At 46.2% G+C, this 16,882-nt stretch overlaps 1 protein-coding gene across 1 annotated transcript in view; it reads right to left on the bottom strand.

Annotated features, from left to right (window-relative positions):
• Positions 1-16,882, bottom strand: part of LOC311149498 (A-type voltage-gated potassium channel KCND3-like) — a gene marked incomplete at both ends in the record, with an annotated part of 66,323 nt that overhangs the window by 21,209 nt on the left and 28,232 nt on the right. The window contains one exon of the mRNA XM_084186686.1: positions 2,275-2,376. Coding sequence (XP_084042812.1) covers positions 2,275-2,376 — 102 coding nt within the window. The remainder of the gene's footprint in view (positions 1-2,274; positions 2,377-16,882) is intronic.

Genomic DNA, 16,882 nt, shown 5'->3' on the forward strand with positions numbered 1-16,882 from the left:
AATTACTAAAAACATGTTTTCACTTTGCCATTATGGGGTATTGTGTGTAGATGGGTGAGCAAAACATTTATTCAATCCATATTTGAAATCAGACTGTTACGCAACAAAATGTGGAATAAGTCAAAGGGTATGAATACTTTCTGAATGCACTGTATGTATTAATTTGTGGATGTCCATATTCCATTTCGTATGATATGTTACGAATTACAATTCATACAAAATGTTACGAATTGCAATTTGTATAATATGTTACGGATTTGCTAAACATATGATATGTTACGAATTCCAATTTGTTGTGGCTAAACCTAGCTAGGTGGCTACGTGGTTTAATGCTAACGTTAGCTAGGTGGCTAACGTTAGCTAGGCTAGGGGTTAAGGTTAGAAGTTAGGTTAAAGCAGGGCTCTCCAACCCTGTTCGTGGAGAGCTACCCTCCTGTAGGTTTTCGCACCAACCCCAGTTGTAACTAACCTGATTCAGCTTATCAACCAGCTAATTATTAGAATCAGGTGCGCTCTATACACCCACCCATCCTCCCCGACTAACCGTCCTACTTTCGTTTTTTGCCTTAAGTAACCTTCTGTCTTATGTAACCATACCAAACGTAACATATCATACTAATTTGAGTGTTCCGAATTGAGTCCATGAGACCGGGCTGAGTTTCCACCATGTCTGCTGTGTGTTATTATGTAGTTCCCTCCTCCCCTGTGTATGTGAGCAGTGCTGCAGCACATGTTTCTATGTGCTGTGGGGGAGAGTTCACCTGAACAGTGCTGAGCTACAGTACACAGACACAGCTATTTCTGGTTCTGTCCTACTCATTACTAAAGACTAAAGCCAAAGAATCAGCAGGCTGTGTGAGGCATGGGAGGTTGGTGGCACCTTAATTGGGGAGGACGGGCTCGTGGTAACGGCTGGAGCGGAATAGGTGGAATGGTATCAAATACAACAAACACATGGTTTGATGCCATTCCATTGGCTCCGTTCCAGCCATTATTATGAGCCGTCCTCCCCTCAGCAGCCTCCACTGGTGTGAGGGCTGCTGTGAATCACCCAGGTGGCTGGTCCATTATCTACACTACAGGCAGGTTGGGAACCAGGTGACGCTGCATAATACACTGACACAATGTACTAATCTTCTGTGTGGTGCAGATGTATCGAAGGTCTGCTGGCTTTAACCCTGTGACTTCAACGACATCGTTTTGCTTGGGACCTAAAGTAACCAGAGCTGGTGGAGGCACAGTCAAATCCCAGTACAATTCATGGGTGTATAGAAGGATAAGCTATACATTCAGAAACGGAGACAGCTAAATTGTCCTTGTGTTTTGGTGTATCTCAGCCCAGAGAAGAGAGGAGAGGAAAGGAGAGGAGGAACATGTGTTTACATGTCTGCTAGCCTGGATCCCAGCTGAGCACCAAGATGTTCAAATTAACACTACGGCATATTTAACAGGACTGCATTTAGCTGTTCTCAGAAGCCAGGCCAGGCCCTGTTTGAATAAAGACATCTCTCTCCTTACTGCCTTGAGGAAGTAACTGATCTGATAAGGTTGGATTGGGGAATGTAGTAACCTTATTTTGATCTATCCCATAAGTTATGAGTCAATGATTAACTCAAGGAGACGGAAGAAGGACACAATCTATAAAGTGTTCAATGAAGTGCAGTCAAAGCGTGATTATATGAGCTGGTACTTGAGAGAGGCAGGAGTCTGTCCCACGGGGTAAAGTGTCACTCCAATGTACGCACACGTTCAGGGCAAACATACAGCATTCTACTGTTGTGACTGGGCTGGCTTGTAGAGAGGGCCTTTGTGAGTTAAAGGTTAAAGGTCGTGTGGTGTGAGTCTTTTAGTTATTTGAGTCCAGAAGTGTTGTGAAGAGGGATGCTATCGATTAATTAGACTAGTACATTTTACATTTTAGTCATTTAGCAGACGCTCTTATCCAGAGCGACTTACAGTTAGTGAGTGCATACATATTTTATTTTATTTTTCATACTGGCCCCCCGTGGGAATCGAACCCATAACCCTGGCGATGCAAACGCCATGCTCTACCAACTGCGCTACATCTCTGCCAGCCATTCCCTCCCCTACCCTGGACGACTTGTGCGCCACTCCATGGGTCTCCCGGTCGCGGCCGGCTACAACAGAGCCTGGATTCGAACCAGGATCTCTAGTGGCACAGAGCCTGGATTCGAACCAGGATCTCTAGTGGCACAGCCCACTGCACCACTAGGGAGGCCCAGTCAGTGGTGGTTGTATTGAGTGTTTTCTTACCGTGAGCTCCAAGGTGTCGCTGAAGAGGCCATTCCGTTTGCTGTGGAGGAAGGCATTGGAGCTTCCTGTCTTGGATATTCGTATCCTGGCCAGACGGGCTTTCTGGAAGACAGAGAAACCATGGAAACCAAAGATCAGTCCCCTCCCACCACCAACCAGGTTAAATCAAAAAGGCTAAATCCTAGCCTGAGTTAGGCATGCACAGCTCAAACGTTTGGTGCAAAACTGATATCAATGCATGCACACAAAAACACATATTAGGAGGGTAATGTTACCTTGTATTTTCTGAGTCTGTGTTTCTTGTGTAATAGACTTGCTGAATTGCGCCTTGAAATGCATTGCTTTTGTTTATGTAGAATAAATCAATGAAATGTCCAGTGCCTTAAAGCACTACATCTACAACCCTAACCAACCAACCCTAACCAACCAACCCTAACCAACCAACCCTAACCAACCAACCCTAACCAACTGTGTTTGTCTGTCTGCATACATCTCTTCTCATCTACAGGAGACACAGTATAAGGAGGATTGGTGTTTCCACCTCATTTTGTGGGCAGTGTGCACATAGCCTGTCTTCTCTTGAGAGCCAGGTCTGCCTACGGCGGCCTTTCTCAATAGCAAGGCTATGCTCACTGAGTCTGTACATAGTCAAATATTTCCTTAAGTTTGTGTCAGTCACAGTGGTCAGGTATTCTATTCTGCCACTGTGTACTCTCTGTTTAGGGCCAAATAGCATTCTAGTTTGCTCTGTTTTTTAATCAATTCTTTCCAATGTGTCAAGTAATTATCTTTTAGTTTTCTCGTGATTTGGTTGGGTCTCTCTCTCTCTCTCTCTCTCTCTCTCTCTCTCTCTCTCTCTGTCTCTCTCTCTCTCCAACCACTCATGTCAAGGACAGAGACAGAGGGACAAAAGAAGGAGAACATAGAAAGTGAAAGAAGGAACAAAAGAAGAAAATGTGGAGCTCTGAGTGATTTGTCAATGTGGAGCTCTGAGTGATTTGTCAATGTGGAGCTCTGAGTGATTTGTCAATGTGGAGCTCTGAGTGATTTCTCAATGTGGAGCTCTGAGTGATTTGTCAATGTGGAGCTCTGAGTGATTTGTCAATGTGGAGCTCTGAGTGATTTGTCAATGTGGAGCTCTGAGTGGTTTCTCAATGTGGAGCTCTGAGTGATTTCTCAATGTGGAGCTCTGAGTGATTTGTCAATGTGGAGCTCTGAGTGATTTGCCAATGTGGCGCTCTGAGTGATTTCTCAATGTGAAGCTCTGAGTGATTTCTCAATGTGGCGCTCTGAGTGATTTGTCAATGTGGCGCTCTGAGTGATTTGTCAATGTGAAGCTCTGAGTGATTTCTCAATTTGGAGCTCTGAGTGATTTCTCAATGTGGAGCTCTGAGTGATTTGTCAATGTGGCGCTCTGAGTGATTTCTCAATGTGATGCTCTGAGTGATTTCTCAATGTGGCGCTCTGAGTGATTTCTCAATGTGGAGCTCTGAGTGATTTCTCAATGTGGAGCTCTGAGTGATTTCTCAATGTGGCGCTCTGAGTGATTTGTCAATGTGGCGCTCTGAGTGATTTCTCAATGTGATGCTCTGAGTGATTTCTCAATGTGGCACTCTGAGTGATTTCTCAATGTGGCGCTCTGAGTGATTTCTCAATGTGGCGCTCTGAGTGATTTCTCAATGCGTCAATAAGAAACAATACACAAAGTCTGCTTGCAAAAGGTCTGACGAGTTTCAGCTCAGACAAGCTGGCCAGCATTCTCAATCTTGTTTATGCTCCCTGAGAGAGGTATTAAGTGGAGAGGTACTTGCACTCCCTCCTCCTCTCCATACTCCTCTCCTTCTCTTTTGCTCTCATTCCTCTCACTCTTATAATATTTTTTTCCTCTCAATCTGTTGTCTCTCTCTCTTTTTTTGTTTCTCTCCTAGCCTCTCTCTGCCCCTCTCTCTAATACCCATGCTCCTTTGTGCCAGCTTAGACATCCCAGAGGTCTCTAGGATGACCCTCGTCTCGCTCTGAGCTCAGCCAATGAGATCGGCTCTCTGGGGTCACAAGGTAAACACTCCCAGCCACCATGGAAATGGTTGCTGGGGGTAATGGAGGAGGTGTGAAAACATACCCTGCTAGAATCTATCCACTTTTATCGAGAGCGAGAGCGGGGTTGGTAGGGAGGGGGCAGAGAGATTGAGGAAGAGAGAGAGGGAGGAGAGAGCGAGAAAGAGAGAGGGGGGGGGGGGGGAGAGGAGGGAGGGAGAGAGAGTGGTGGGAAGAAAATAGAGAGGGAGGAAAGAGAGAGAGAGAGTATTTAGGGCCACTGGGACCCAGAACCTGTGTCTCTGGTCCAAATGTGCTCTCAGACAGTGCAGAGAGGCAGGACAAACTGAGGCTGGATTGCTGCTGAAGTATCATTGAGAAAACACAGGAGGGAATGACAGCAGGAGGGCGCAGGCTTTTATTTATTTATTTGTTTATTACACACAAGGAATATGGACACATAGCTAGAGCACAGACAGCTCATAATAATGGTTGGAATGGACACCATTTGTTTGATGTGTTCGATACCATTCCATTTATTCTGTTCCAGCCATTACTATTTAAAAAAATACAGTGGGGAAAAAAAGTATTTAGTCAGCCACCAATTGTGCAAGTTCTCCCACTTAAAAAGATGAGAGAGGCCTGTAATTTTCATCATAGGTACACATCAACGATGACAGACAAATTGAGAAAAAAAAATCCAGAAAATCACATTGTAGGATTTTTAATGAATTTATTTGCAAATTATGGTGGAAAATAAGTATTTGGTCACCTACAAACAAGCAAGATTTCTGGCTCTCACAGACCTGTAACTTCTTCTTTAAGAGGCTCCTCTGTCCTCCACTCGTTACCTGTATTAATGGCACCTGTTTGAACTTGTTATCAGTATAAAAGACACCTGTCCACAACCTCAAACAGTCACACTCCAAACTCCACTATGGCCAAGACCAAAGAGCTGTCAAAGGACACCAGAAACAAAATTGTAGACCTGCACCAGGCTGGGAAGACTGAATCTGCAATAGGTAATTAGCTTGGTTTGAAGAAATCAACTCTGGGAGCATTTATTAGGAAATGGAAGACATACAAGACCACTGATAATCTCCCTCGATCTGGGGCTCCACGCAAGATCTCACCCCGTGGGGTCAAAATGATCACAAGAACGGTGAGCAAAAATCCCAGAACCACACGGGGGGACCTAGTGAATGACCTGCAGAGAGCTGGGACCAAAGTAACAAAGCCTACCATCAGTAACACACTACGCCGCCAGGGACTCAAATCGTGCAGTGCCAGACGTGTCCCCCTGCTTAAGCCAGTACATGTCCAGGCCCGTCTGAAGTTTGCTAGAGTGCATTTGAATGATCCAGAAGAGGATTGGGAGAATGTCATATGGTCAGATGAAACCAAAATAGAACTTTTTGTTAAAACTCAACTCGTCGTGTTTGGAGGACAAAGAATGCTGAGTTGCATCCAAAGAACACCATACCTACTGTGAAGCATGGGGGTGGAAACATCATGCTTTGGGGCTGTTTTTCTGCAAAGGGACCAGGACGACTGATCCGTGTAAAGGAAAGAATGAATGGGGCCATGTATCGTGAGATTTTGAGTGAAAACCTCCTTCCATCAGCAAGGGCATTGAAGATGAAATGTGGCTGGGTCTTTCAGCATGACAATGATCCCAAACACACCGCCCGGGCAACGAAGGAGTGGCTTCGTAAGAAGCATTTCAAGGTCCTGGAGTGGCCTAGCCAGTCTCCAGATCTCAACCCCATAGAAAATCTTTGGAGGGAGTTGAAAGTCCGTGTTGCCCAGCGACAGCCCCAAAACATCACTGCTCTAGAGGAGATCTGCATGGAGGAATGGGCCAAAATACCAGCAACAGTGTGTGAAAACCTTGTGAAGACTTACAGAAAACGTTTGACCTGTGTCATTGCCAACAAAGGGTACATAACAAAGTATTGAGAAACTTTTGTTATTGACCAAATACTTATTTTCCACCATAATTTGCAAATAAATTCATAAAAAATCCTACAGTGTGATTTTCTGGATTTTTTTTCCTCATTTTGTCTGTCATAGTTGACGTGTACCTATGATGAAAATTACAGGCCTCTCTCATCTTTTTAAGTGGGAGAACTTGCACAATTGGTGGCTGACTAAATACTTTTTTTCCCCACTGTATATATATTTAACCTTTATTTAACTAGGCAAGTCAGTTAAGAACAAATTCTTATTTACAATGACGGCCTACACCGGCCAAACCCGGACAACGCTGGGCCAATTGTGCGCTGCCCATGAGCCCACCCTCCCCAATTAAGGTGGCACCGGCCACCTTAGGTAGACTGCAATACTTCAATGAATAGCCTACAGCTCAGAGAAACTTAACTTCAAGAGAAACTAAACTTCAAGTTAATTTTTAAACTCCTCAGCACAACACCTGGTGAGGAGAACTTAAAAAGCTACTATGATGAATATTAGAAGCAGAAAGAGAGAGTGGTACTGTATTTAGATTAGTGGGAAGTAGAGCAGAAAGAGACCGGGAGGAGGGATGCCTCAAGGCCTGCCATGGAACTACTGCTCTGGAGAGAACCACATCTGAGTAGGTATCCCCCCCCCTCTCACACACCTCCCACTGCAGATCTGAGTAGGTATCCCCCCTCTCACACACCTCCCACTGCAGATCTGAGTAGGTATTTCCCTCTCTCACACACCTCCCACTGCAGATCTGAGTAGGTATTTCCCTCTCTCACACACCTCCCACTGGAGATCTGAGTAGGTATCCCCCCCCCTCTCACACACCTCCCACTGCAGATCTGAGTAGGTATTTCCCTCTCTCACACACCTCCCACTGCAGATCTGAGTAGGTATCCCCCCCCCTCTCACACACCTCCCACTGCAGATCTGAGTAGGTATCCCCCCCCTCTCACACACCTCCCACTGCAGATCTGAGTAGGTATCCCCCCTCTCACACACCTCCCACTGCAGATCTGAGTAGGTATTCCACCCTCTCACACACCTCCCACTGCAGATCTGAGTAGGTATCTCCCCTCTCACACACCTCCCACTGCAGATCTGAGTAGGTATCCCCCCTCTCACACACCTCCCACTGCAGATCTGAGTAGGTATCCCCCCTCTCACACACCTCCCACTGCAGATCTGAGTAGGTATTCCACCCTCTCATACACCTCCCACTGCAGATTTGTGAAAATGGAAAGCAGGGGCGTGTGAGAGAGACTGAAGGAAGGAAGCACTGGGCTGTAGCGAAAATTTATTTAGAGCGAGTCACGTCATCAGACTACTTTCCCTCTCTCCTCTCTCTCTCTCTCTCTCTCTCTCTCTCTCTCTCTCTCTCTCTCTCTCTCTCTCTCTCTCTCTCTCTCTCTCTCTCTCTCTCTCTCTCTCTCTCTCTCTCTCTCTCTCTCTCTCTCTCTCTCTCTCTCTCACACACTCACACACACACACACACACACACACACACACACACACACACACACACACACATATATCAGGCTCTGAGGCAGTAAGAGGATGGCCTCTTACTAACACCACTCAGTGAGAAAATATTTTCACTCAGCCCAGATTGAACTCTTAGTGGAACAATCTAAGATGTTGGGCTGTGTATATGTCTCATACGGACACAATCTTCTCCAACCTTTTTTTTTGCTTCAAGTGCTTTATTCCGCAGTACAGAAGTAGAAAACTTTATTCATTTCCGCCAGGGTAGACAATCTCAGGTAGACACAGGATGTTGGTTGTGTTTCTCTTCCCCATTGCAAGGCTGATTAAAAGGTAGTGTCTGACTCGAAGTCTCTCTCTCTCTCTCTCTCTCTCTCTCTCTCTCTCTCTCTCTCTCTCTCTCTCTCTCTCTCTCTGTAGGTGTTTTTCTGACTCAAAGTGGCTATGTTGGGGGAAACAGGAAATGTGGAGTGAGAGGTGAGAGGAGACATTCATAAGCATGACCAAGAAGAGAGAAAGGAGGTATTGAGAAACAGACAGACTGTCTGAGTCAGAAACACAGAGCTCAGCTTTCACCTTAGTTCTCCTCAGTTTCCTTTGTTTCTCTTCCTCTCTCTCTCTCTCTCTCTCTCTCTCTCTCTCTCTCTCTCTCTCTCTCTCTCTCTCTCTCGCTCTCTCTCTCTTCCTCTCTCCTATGTCTTTCTTGGGTAAACAGCTCAAGAAAGACTGAGGAGTCACCATGAATCATCAATTAGCTTATCCTTCACAATCAAAATCACAACCTGCTGTTCATTACAGCCTCCCCGAGCAGAGCTCAGAGGCAGAACACAACAGAACACAAGGTCAGAGACCAGACAAGACACACAGACACTCGTCCTCTGTGAACTCTGTATGGTTTTGTAACCCCGAAGAGAAACCTGTAGCGTTGTAATGTATTGTTTCATGGTGCAAGTAGAGTGAAGGACACAACAGGCCTGTCACTGAGCTCAGGCCCAGATGGATGCTTCATTAGTAATTGGAGCACAGAGCAGCTAACGATTAGAGCAGAACGAAGATGGATTGGAGGAGGGAGGAGGAAGATGGAGGAGGGAAGAGGGAGGGAGGAGGAGGAGGAGGAGGGAAGGAGGATGAGGGAAAGGGTGAAGGAGGAGGAGGGAGGAGGGATGACGGTAGATGGTGACAGCATGCTGAAGGGTTAATGGTAGTCTTGTCTAGGAGGAGGAGGGTAGATGGTGACAGCATGCTGAAGGGTTAATGGTAGTCTTGTCTAGGAGGAGGAGGGTAGATGGTGACAGCATGATGAAGGGTTAATGGTAGTCTTGTCTAGGAGGAGGAGGGTAGATGGTGACAGCATGCTGAAGGGTTAATGGTAGTCTTGTCTAGGAGGAGGAGGGTAGATGGTGACAGCATGCTGAAGGGTTAATGGTAGTCTTGTCTAGGAGGAGGAGGGTAGATGGTGACAGCATGCTGAAGGGTTAATGGTAGTCTTGTCTAGGAGGAGGAGGGTAGATGGTGACAGCATGCTGAAGGTGGAGAAGTCCATTTTTTTTTGTCTATTCTCCTTTTCTTTTTGACTTTTCTCATTATTTCTATTTAAAAAATGATTATCTTCTCTTTAATTCTCTTATTCTTTCCTCCCCTCTCTTCATTGTTTAAAAAAAAAAGTATTTATTTTAAAGTTGTATTATTTATCTCTTTTATTCCCCTACTTTCTTATTTTCTCTCTCTTCTGTTCTCTTCTAGTCTCTGTTTTTCTCCTCTCTAGTCAATGGATGAACAAATGAACACTTAAATACAGGAGCCTGGTGCGCTGTCATCCAGCAGTTAGCTACCATGGGGCATTAGTCAATAGTGTGTGTCAGAATATGTTCTGGCTCTTATGGTGTCTTAAAACCCTGTGGTATAATCATTACCAGGGGCAGGAGAGGGGAACAGCAGCCTAATGGCAATGACTCTATCATACCGTATGCTACACATCTCCTGTCGACAGACAGACAGACCACATAATCTATCAAAAATACAGTATGACTCACTTCAGCTCTGAGCTGCACTTAGGAGTCTTCTTTACATTGCCATACACTGTCATTAGGGTGACATAACAGCTGTCATCATGGTGATATAACACATGTTATTAGGGTGACATTACACCTGTCATTAGGGTGATATAACACGCCATTAGGGTGACATAACAACTGTCATTAAGGAGATATAACACGTCATTAGGGTGATATAACACATGTCATTAGGGTGACACAGTAACACGTCATCAGAGACAGTCTATTCACCTAGGGGTTTTTAAGACAGCTTAGCGATGCGGTTATTAATCCGTTGGAATGGCTTTTCTTATATTCTTCCAGATGTCACTAGAGTGGTTTGAACAGCTTTGTATTATAAAACATTACAAATCAGCAGCGTGCTGAAACACTCGGGGTGTCCATAAAAGCAAATAATTACAGCAGCTTCAAAAAATATCCACAACCATGCTTAATTAACATGACTCCCATGGCAATAATGTTTTATGGCTGGGTACTGTATGTGTCAATACTAATAAAGCATTCAGGGCATAATGAATGCCAGAGAACACAGCAGTAATGTATATCAGTGACGGTTTAGCAAGAAAAGGACATTGGTGTTTTCGCTGAGATATAAGGTGTTTGGGTTCTGACTTTATCAGTATGAAGTAAGTGTGTGTGTGTGTTTTGTTATGGGGGGGGGGGATACTGCACTGCGGCTAACTCAGAAAGGCAGGGGGGGACACACCAAGGTCAGATACCTGACAGGAAGTATAACACACACACACACACACACCTCTGCTCTCTGCAACACCTCGTGGGAGAGAGCTATTTCAGGAAAGAATGCACCATTAGGACAAACATCCCCTCTTTCTCCATCTCCCCTCTCTCTCCTCTCTCTGAACCCCCTCTCTCTACTCTCTCTGAACCCCCTCTCTCTACTCTCTCTGAACCCCCTCTCTCTGTACCCCTCTCTCACCTCTATCTGAACCCCCTCTCTGTACCCCCTCTCTCTCCTCTCTCTGTACCCCCTCTCTCTCCTCTTTCTGTACCCCCTCTCTCAACTCTCTGTACCCCCTCTCTCACCTCTCTCTGTACCCCCTCTCTCTCCTCTCTCTGAAACCCCTCTCTCTCCTCTCTCTGAACCCCCTCTCTCTACTCTCTCTGTACCCCCTCTCTCTACTCTCTGTACCCCCTCTCTCTGAACCCCCTCTCTCTCTGAACCCCCTCTCTCTACTCTCTCTGACCCCCTCTCTCCCCTCTCTCTGAACCACCTCTCTCACCTCTCTCTGTACCCCCTCTCTCTCCTCTCTCTGAACCCCCTCTCTCTACACTCTCTGAACCCCCTCTCTCTACTCTCTCTGAACCACCTCCCTGTACCCCCTCTCACCTCTCTCTGTACCCCCTCTCTCTCCTCTCTCTGTACCCCCTTTCTCACCTCTCTCTGTACCCCCGCTCTCTCCTCTCTCTGTACCCCCTCTCTCACCTCTCTCTCCTCTTTCTGTACCCCCTCTCTCACCTCTCTCTGTACCCCCTCTCTCACCTCTCTCTGTACCCCCTCTCTCACCTCTCTCTGTAACCCCTCTCTCTCCTCTCTCTGAACCCCCTCTCTCTACTCTCTCTGTACCCCCTCTCTCTACTCTCTGTACCCCCTCTCTCTGAACCCCCTCTCTCTCTGAACCCCCTCTCTCTCTGAACCCCCTCTCTCTACTCTCTCTGACCCCCTCTCTCTACTCTCTCTGAACCACCTCTCTCACCTCTCTCTGTACCCCCTCTCTCACCTCTCTCTGAACCCCCTCTCTCTACACTCTCTGAACCCCCTCTCTCTACTCTCTCTGAACCACCTCCCTGTACCCCTTCTCTCTGTACCCCCTCTCTCTCCTCTCTCTGTACCCCCTCTCTCACTTCTCTCTGTACCCCCTCTCTCTCCTCTCTCTGTACCCCCTCTCTCACCTCTCTCTCCTCTCTCTGAACCCCCTCTCTCTACACTCTCTGAACCCCCTCTCTCTACTCTCTCTGAACCACCTCCCTGTACCCCTTCTCTCTGTACCCCCTCTCTCTCCTCTCTCTGTACCCCCTCTCTCACTTCTCTCTGTACCCCCTCTCTCTCCTCTCTCTGTACCCCCTCTCTCACCTATCTCTCCTCTCTCTGAATCCCCTCTCTCACTTCTCTCTGTACCCCCTCTCTCACCTCTCTCTGTACCCCCTCTCTCTCCTCTCTCTGTACCCCCTCTCTCACCTCTCTCTGTACCCCCTCTCTCTCCTCTCTCTGTACCCCCTTTCTCACCTCTCTCTGTACCCCTGCTCTCTCCTCTCTCTGTACCCCCTCTCTCTCCTCTCTCTGTACCCCCTCTCTCACCTCTCTCTCCTCTCTCTGTACCCCCTCTCTCACTTCTCTCTGTACCCCCTCTCTCACCTCTCTCTGTACCCCCTCTCTCTCCTCTCTCTGTACCCCCTCTCTCACCTCTCTCTGTACCCCCTCTCTCTCCTCTCTCTGTACCCCCTTTCTCACCTCTCTCTGTACCCCTGCTCTCTCCTCTCTCTGTACCCCCTCTCTCACCTCTCTCTCCTCTATCTGAATCCCCTCTCTCTACACTCTCTGTACCCCCTTTCTCACCTCTCTCTGTACCCCCTCTCTCTCCTCTCTCTGTACCCCCTCTCTCACCTCTCTCTGTACCCCCCCTCTCTCCTCTCTCTGTACCCCCTCTCTCACCTCTCTCTCCTCTCTCTGAATCCCCTCTCTCTACACTCTCTGAACCCCCTCTCTCTACTCTCTCTGAACCACCTCCCTGTACCCCTTCTCTCTGTACCCCCTCTCTCTCCTCTCTCTGTACCCCCTCTCTCCTCCCTCTGTACCCCCTCTCTCTCCTCTATTTGTACACCCTCTCTTTATACCCCTCTCTCTCCTCTCTCTGTACCCCCTCTCTCACTTCTCTTTGTACCCCCTCTCTCTTTCTCTTCTCTGTACCCCCTCTCTCTTTCTCTTCTCTGTACTCCCTCTCTCTCCTCTCTCTGTACCCCCTCTCTCTGTACTCCCTCTCATTCTCATCTCTCTCTGTACCCCCTCTCTCCTCTCTCTGTACCCCCTCTCTCCCCTCTCTCTGTACCCCCTCTCTCTCCCCTCTCTGTACTCCCTCTCTCACCTCTCTCTGTACCCCCTCTCTCTCCTCTCTCTGTACCCTCTCGCTCTCCTCTCTCTGTACCCCCTCTCTCTCCCCTCTCTGTACTCCCTGTCTCACTTCTCTCTGTACTCCCACTCTCTCCTCGCTCTGTGTACACAGTACCTATTTGTCTCGGAGTGCTTGTCTTGGGTCTGATAGGTATGAGTGTTCAGTGTTGGCAGACAATGTCACGTTTAGTTAAGGCTGGGGAGGATGCTGGGCTCACCAACAAACCTGCCGCAGCGCTTCAAACAGCGTTAAACTGCTTTAAACAATGTCCCAGGCCCAGGATGAGGAGAGGAAAGGAAAGGATAGAAAGGGAAGAGTGGAGACACTATGTGCCTGTGTGTTGCATGTGTACAAGCCACCAACACACAATCCCAAACCAAACCAAACCAATGTCCCAGCATGGAATGGCACATCGCACCACATGACATAACAATATGATCTGTCATCACTAGCCATCTACAAAAAAAACACACACTATCACACACACACACACACACACACCTCACACTCACAAACACGCACATACACACTCACACACAGCCAGCGCTGCTGTCCCATGCCATAGAGACATTGAACTACTGGTCACTTTCCGTTTCACACTGTGTATTTAAATATTGTATTCTCAACATAGCTCATTCTAATATTTCTGCTACAGCACATTACATTTATTATGTACTGGATTCTTGACATAGCTCACTTTAATATATCTACTGCTGTGCATATCATTCTTAGTATACAGTGGGGAAAAAAAGTATTTAGTCAGCCACCAATTGTGCAAGTTCTCCCACTTAAAAAGATGAGAGAGGCCTGTAATTTTCATCATAGGTACATGTCAACTATGACAGACAAAATGAGAATTTCTTTTCCAGAAAATCACATTGTAGGATTTTTAATGAATTTATTTGCAAATTATGGTGGAAAATAAGTATTTGGTCAATAACAAAAGTTTCTCAATACTTTGTTATATACCCTTTGTTGGCAATGACACAGGTCAAACGTTTTCTGTAAGTCTTCACAAGGTTTTCACACACTGTTGCTGGTATTTTGGCCCATTCCTCCATGCAGATCTCCTCTAGAGCAGTGATGTTTTGGGTCTGTCGCTAGGCAACATGGACTTTCAACTCCCTCCAAAGATTTTCTATGGGGTTGAGATCTGGAGACTGGCTAGGCCACTCCAGGACCTTGAAATGCTTCTTACGAAGCCACTCCTTCGTTGCCCGGGCGGTGTGTTTGGGATCATTGTCATGCTGAAAGACCCAGCCACGTTTCATCTTCAATGCCCTTGCTGATGGAAGGAGGTTTTCACTCAAAATCTCACGATACATGGCCCCATTCATTCTTTCCTTTACATGGATCAGTCGTCCTGGTCCCTTTGCAGAAAAACAGCCCCAAAGCATGATGTTTCCACCCCCATGCTTCACAGTAGGTATGGTGTTCTTTGGATGCAACTCAGCATTCTTTGTCCTCGAAACACAACGAGTTGAGTTTTTACCAAAAAGTTATATTTTGGTTTCATCTGACCATATGACATTCTCCCAATCTTCTTCTGGATCATCCAAATGCACTCTAGCAAACTTCAGACGGGCCTGGACATGTACTGGCTTAAGCAGGGGGACACGTCTGGCACTGCAGGATTTGAGTCCCTGGCGGTATAGTGTGTTACTGATGGTAGGCTTTGTTACTTTGGTCCCAGCTCTCTGCAGGTCATTCACTAGGTCCCCCCGTGTGGTTCTGGGATTCTTGTGATCATTTTGACCCCACGGGGTGAGATCTTGCGCGGAGCCCCAGATCGAGGGAGATTATCAGTGGTCTTGTATGTCTTCCATTTCCTAATAATTGCTCCCACAGTTGATTTCTTCAAACCAAGCTGCTTACCTATTGCAGATTCAGTCTTCCCAGCCTGGTGCAGGTCTACAATTTTGTTTCTGGTGTCCTTTGACAGCTCTTTAGTCTTGGCCATAGTGTTTGGAGTGTGACTGTTTGAGGTTGTGGACAGGTGTCTTTTATACTGATAACAAGTTCAAACAGGTGCCATTAATACGGGTAACGAGTGCAGGACAGAGGAGCCTCTTAAAGAAGAAGTTACAGGTCTGTGAGAGCCAGAAATCTTGCTTGTTTGTAGGTGACCAAATACTTATTTTCCACCATAATTTGCAAATAAATTCATTAAAAATCCTACAATGTGATTTTCTGGAGAAAAAAATTCTAAATTTGTCTGTCATAGTTGACGTGTACCTATGATGAAAATTACAGGCCTCTCTCATCTTTTTAAGTGGGAGAACTTGCACAATTGGTGGCTGACTAAATACTTATTTTCCCCACTGTATCTTGTGTCAATTATTCCGGTGTAGCCTACATACATATAGATTTAATTTTGATTACTGTTATAGTACTATTTGGGTTGTTAATTGGATTCGTCCCAACGTTCTTGATTTCTTTGACATTTTACTGTATTGTTAGGAGCTATTAACATAAGCATTTAACTGCACCCGCTATAACATCTGGTAAACTGTGTACGTGACCAATCAACTTTGATTTGATTTGTCATAGTGCCCTCTAACTAGGATTACCATTCTCTGTCTTTATACATGCTAGCTGATGCAGTTGCCCAATTTGGCCCCAGGACACGCAGCGACCAATCACATCATCGTTTTACAGGAACTCATTAGCATACATTATCTCGCACCACTGAGTGGAGAACTGGACCAGCTAACAGTCAGAGGGCATGAACACCCTCTGGCATCCCATACACACACACGCAGAACATCCCATACACACACGTGCACATGCACACACAATATATTCCAGTTGTCATCCTAGGCCTAGATTCAATCAGATCGAGCTTTAACCGGCGATAGCCGACACCCGCATAGCTAATGTTTTGGTGGTGTCGGAGGTGTAACTGCGTTGGAGCTGTCAAATCGGTAAACAGCTGCTCTTGATCATTGTCACGAAGCCACACCAGTACCACTCACGTTAGAAGTTCAGAACAAGAAAGTGTAGGTTATATAGAAATAATGACTTTCAAATTGAAAGACATTAATGAGGATTTCCATCACCGAATCAAGGTGTAGATCACATCTGACATTCCAGTGTTTCAACTTGTCAACAAGGCTGCATGGGATTTATTTTAATGCGACTCCATGCAGCCAGTGGCAATGTCCGCTTTAGGTATAATGCCAGGAGTCGCTTGTGGATTTGACTGCGCTAATCAAATCAAATTTTATTGGTCACATACACATATTTAGCAGATGTTATTGCGGGTGTAGAGAAATGCTTGTAAAAAAGCAGTTCCACCTCCGACACTGCCAAAACAACTGCTATGCAGATGTCGGTTAAAGCAGATCTGATTGAATAGAGCCGCTAGTCTTTTAACCAGAGACTGGTGTCTACCTTTGAAACAGGCCTTCCAACCAATCAGCATTAATTGATTAGGGGTGGGTTTGGGATAGGGTACTTTACTGGCTGTACTCTAGCCAATCAGCATTCATTGATTAGGGGTGGGTTTGGGATAGGCTACTAGACTGGCTGTACTCTAGCCAGTCTTGATCCAAGATGGCGTATTAGTGCGGTCGTGTATTCTGTTGTGTCCTCGTGTAAATAGCCAGTTCTTTTGTTTTTTGTCTTTTTTATTCGTATATATTTCTCTATCTCACTTTCCATCCTTTAACTAAATATACTTTCCTGCAACCCGCCTCACCCAATGTGGAATGGATTCAATTTTTTCTTAATTTTTATCAAGAACCTCTGGCTGAAACTAGCCAGCTAGCCAGATAACTAGCTACTTGCTATTAGCCACCGTTAGCGGTCTTCACCACTGTCCGTGGCCTGCACTACCTACCAGCCAGCTCTAGCCTGGACAATTATCGGCCAGTCTGCACAGCGTGCTATAGACCCAGAGCATATCGGATTTTCTGCCGGAATCACTGAATCTCTGGACCT

The sequence above is a fragment of the Coregonus lavaretus genome (genome assembly GCF_964263955.1).
Source record: "Coregonus lavaretus genome assembly, chromosome: 22".
NCBI lineage: Eukaryota > Metazoa > Chordata > Actinopteri > Salmoniformes > Salmonidae > Coregonus > Coregonus lavaretus.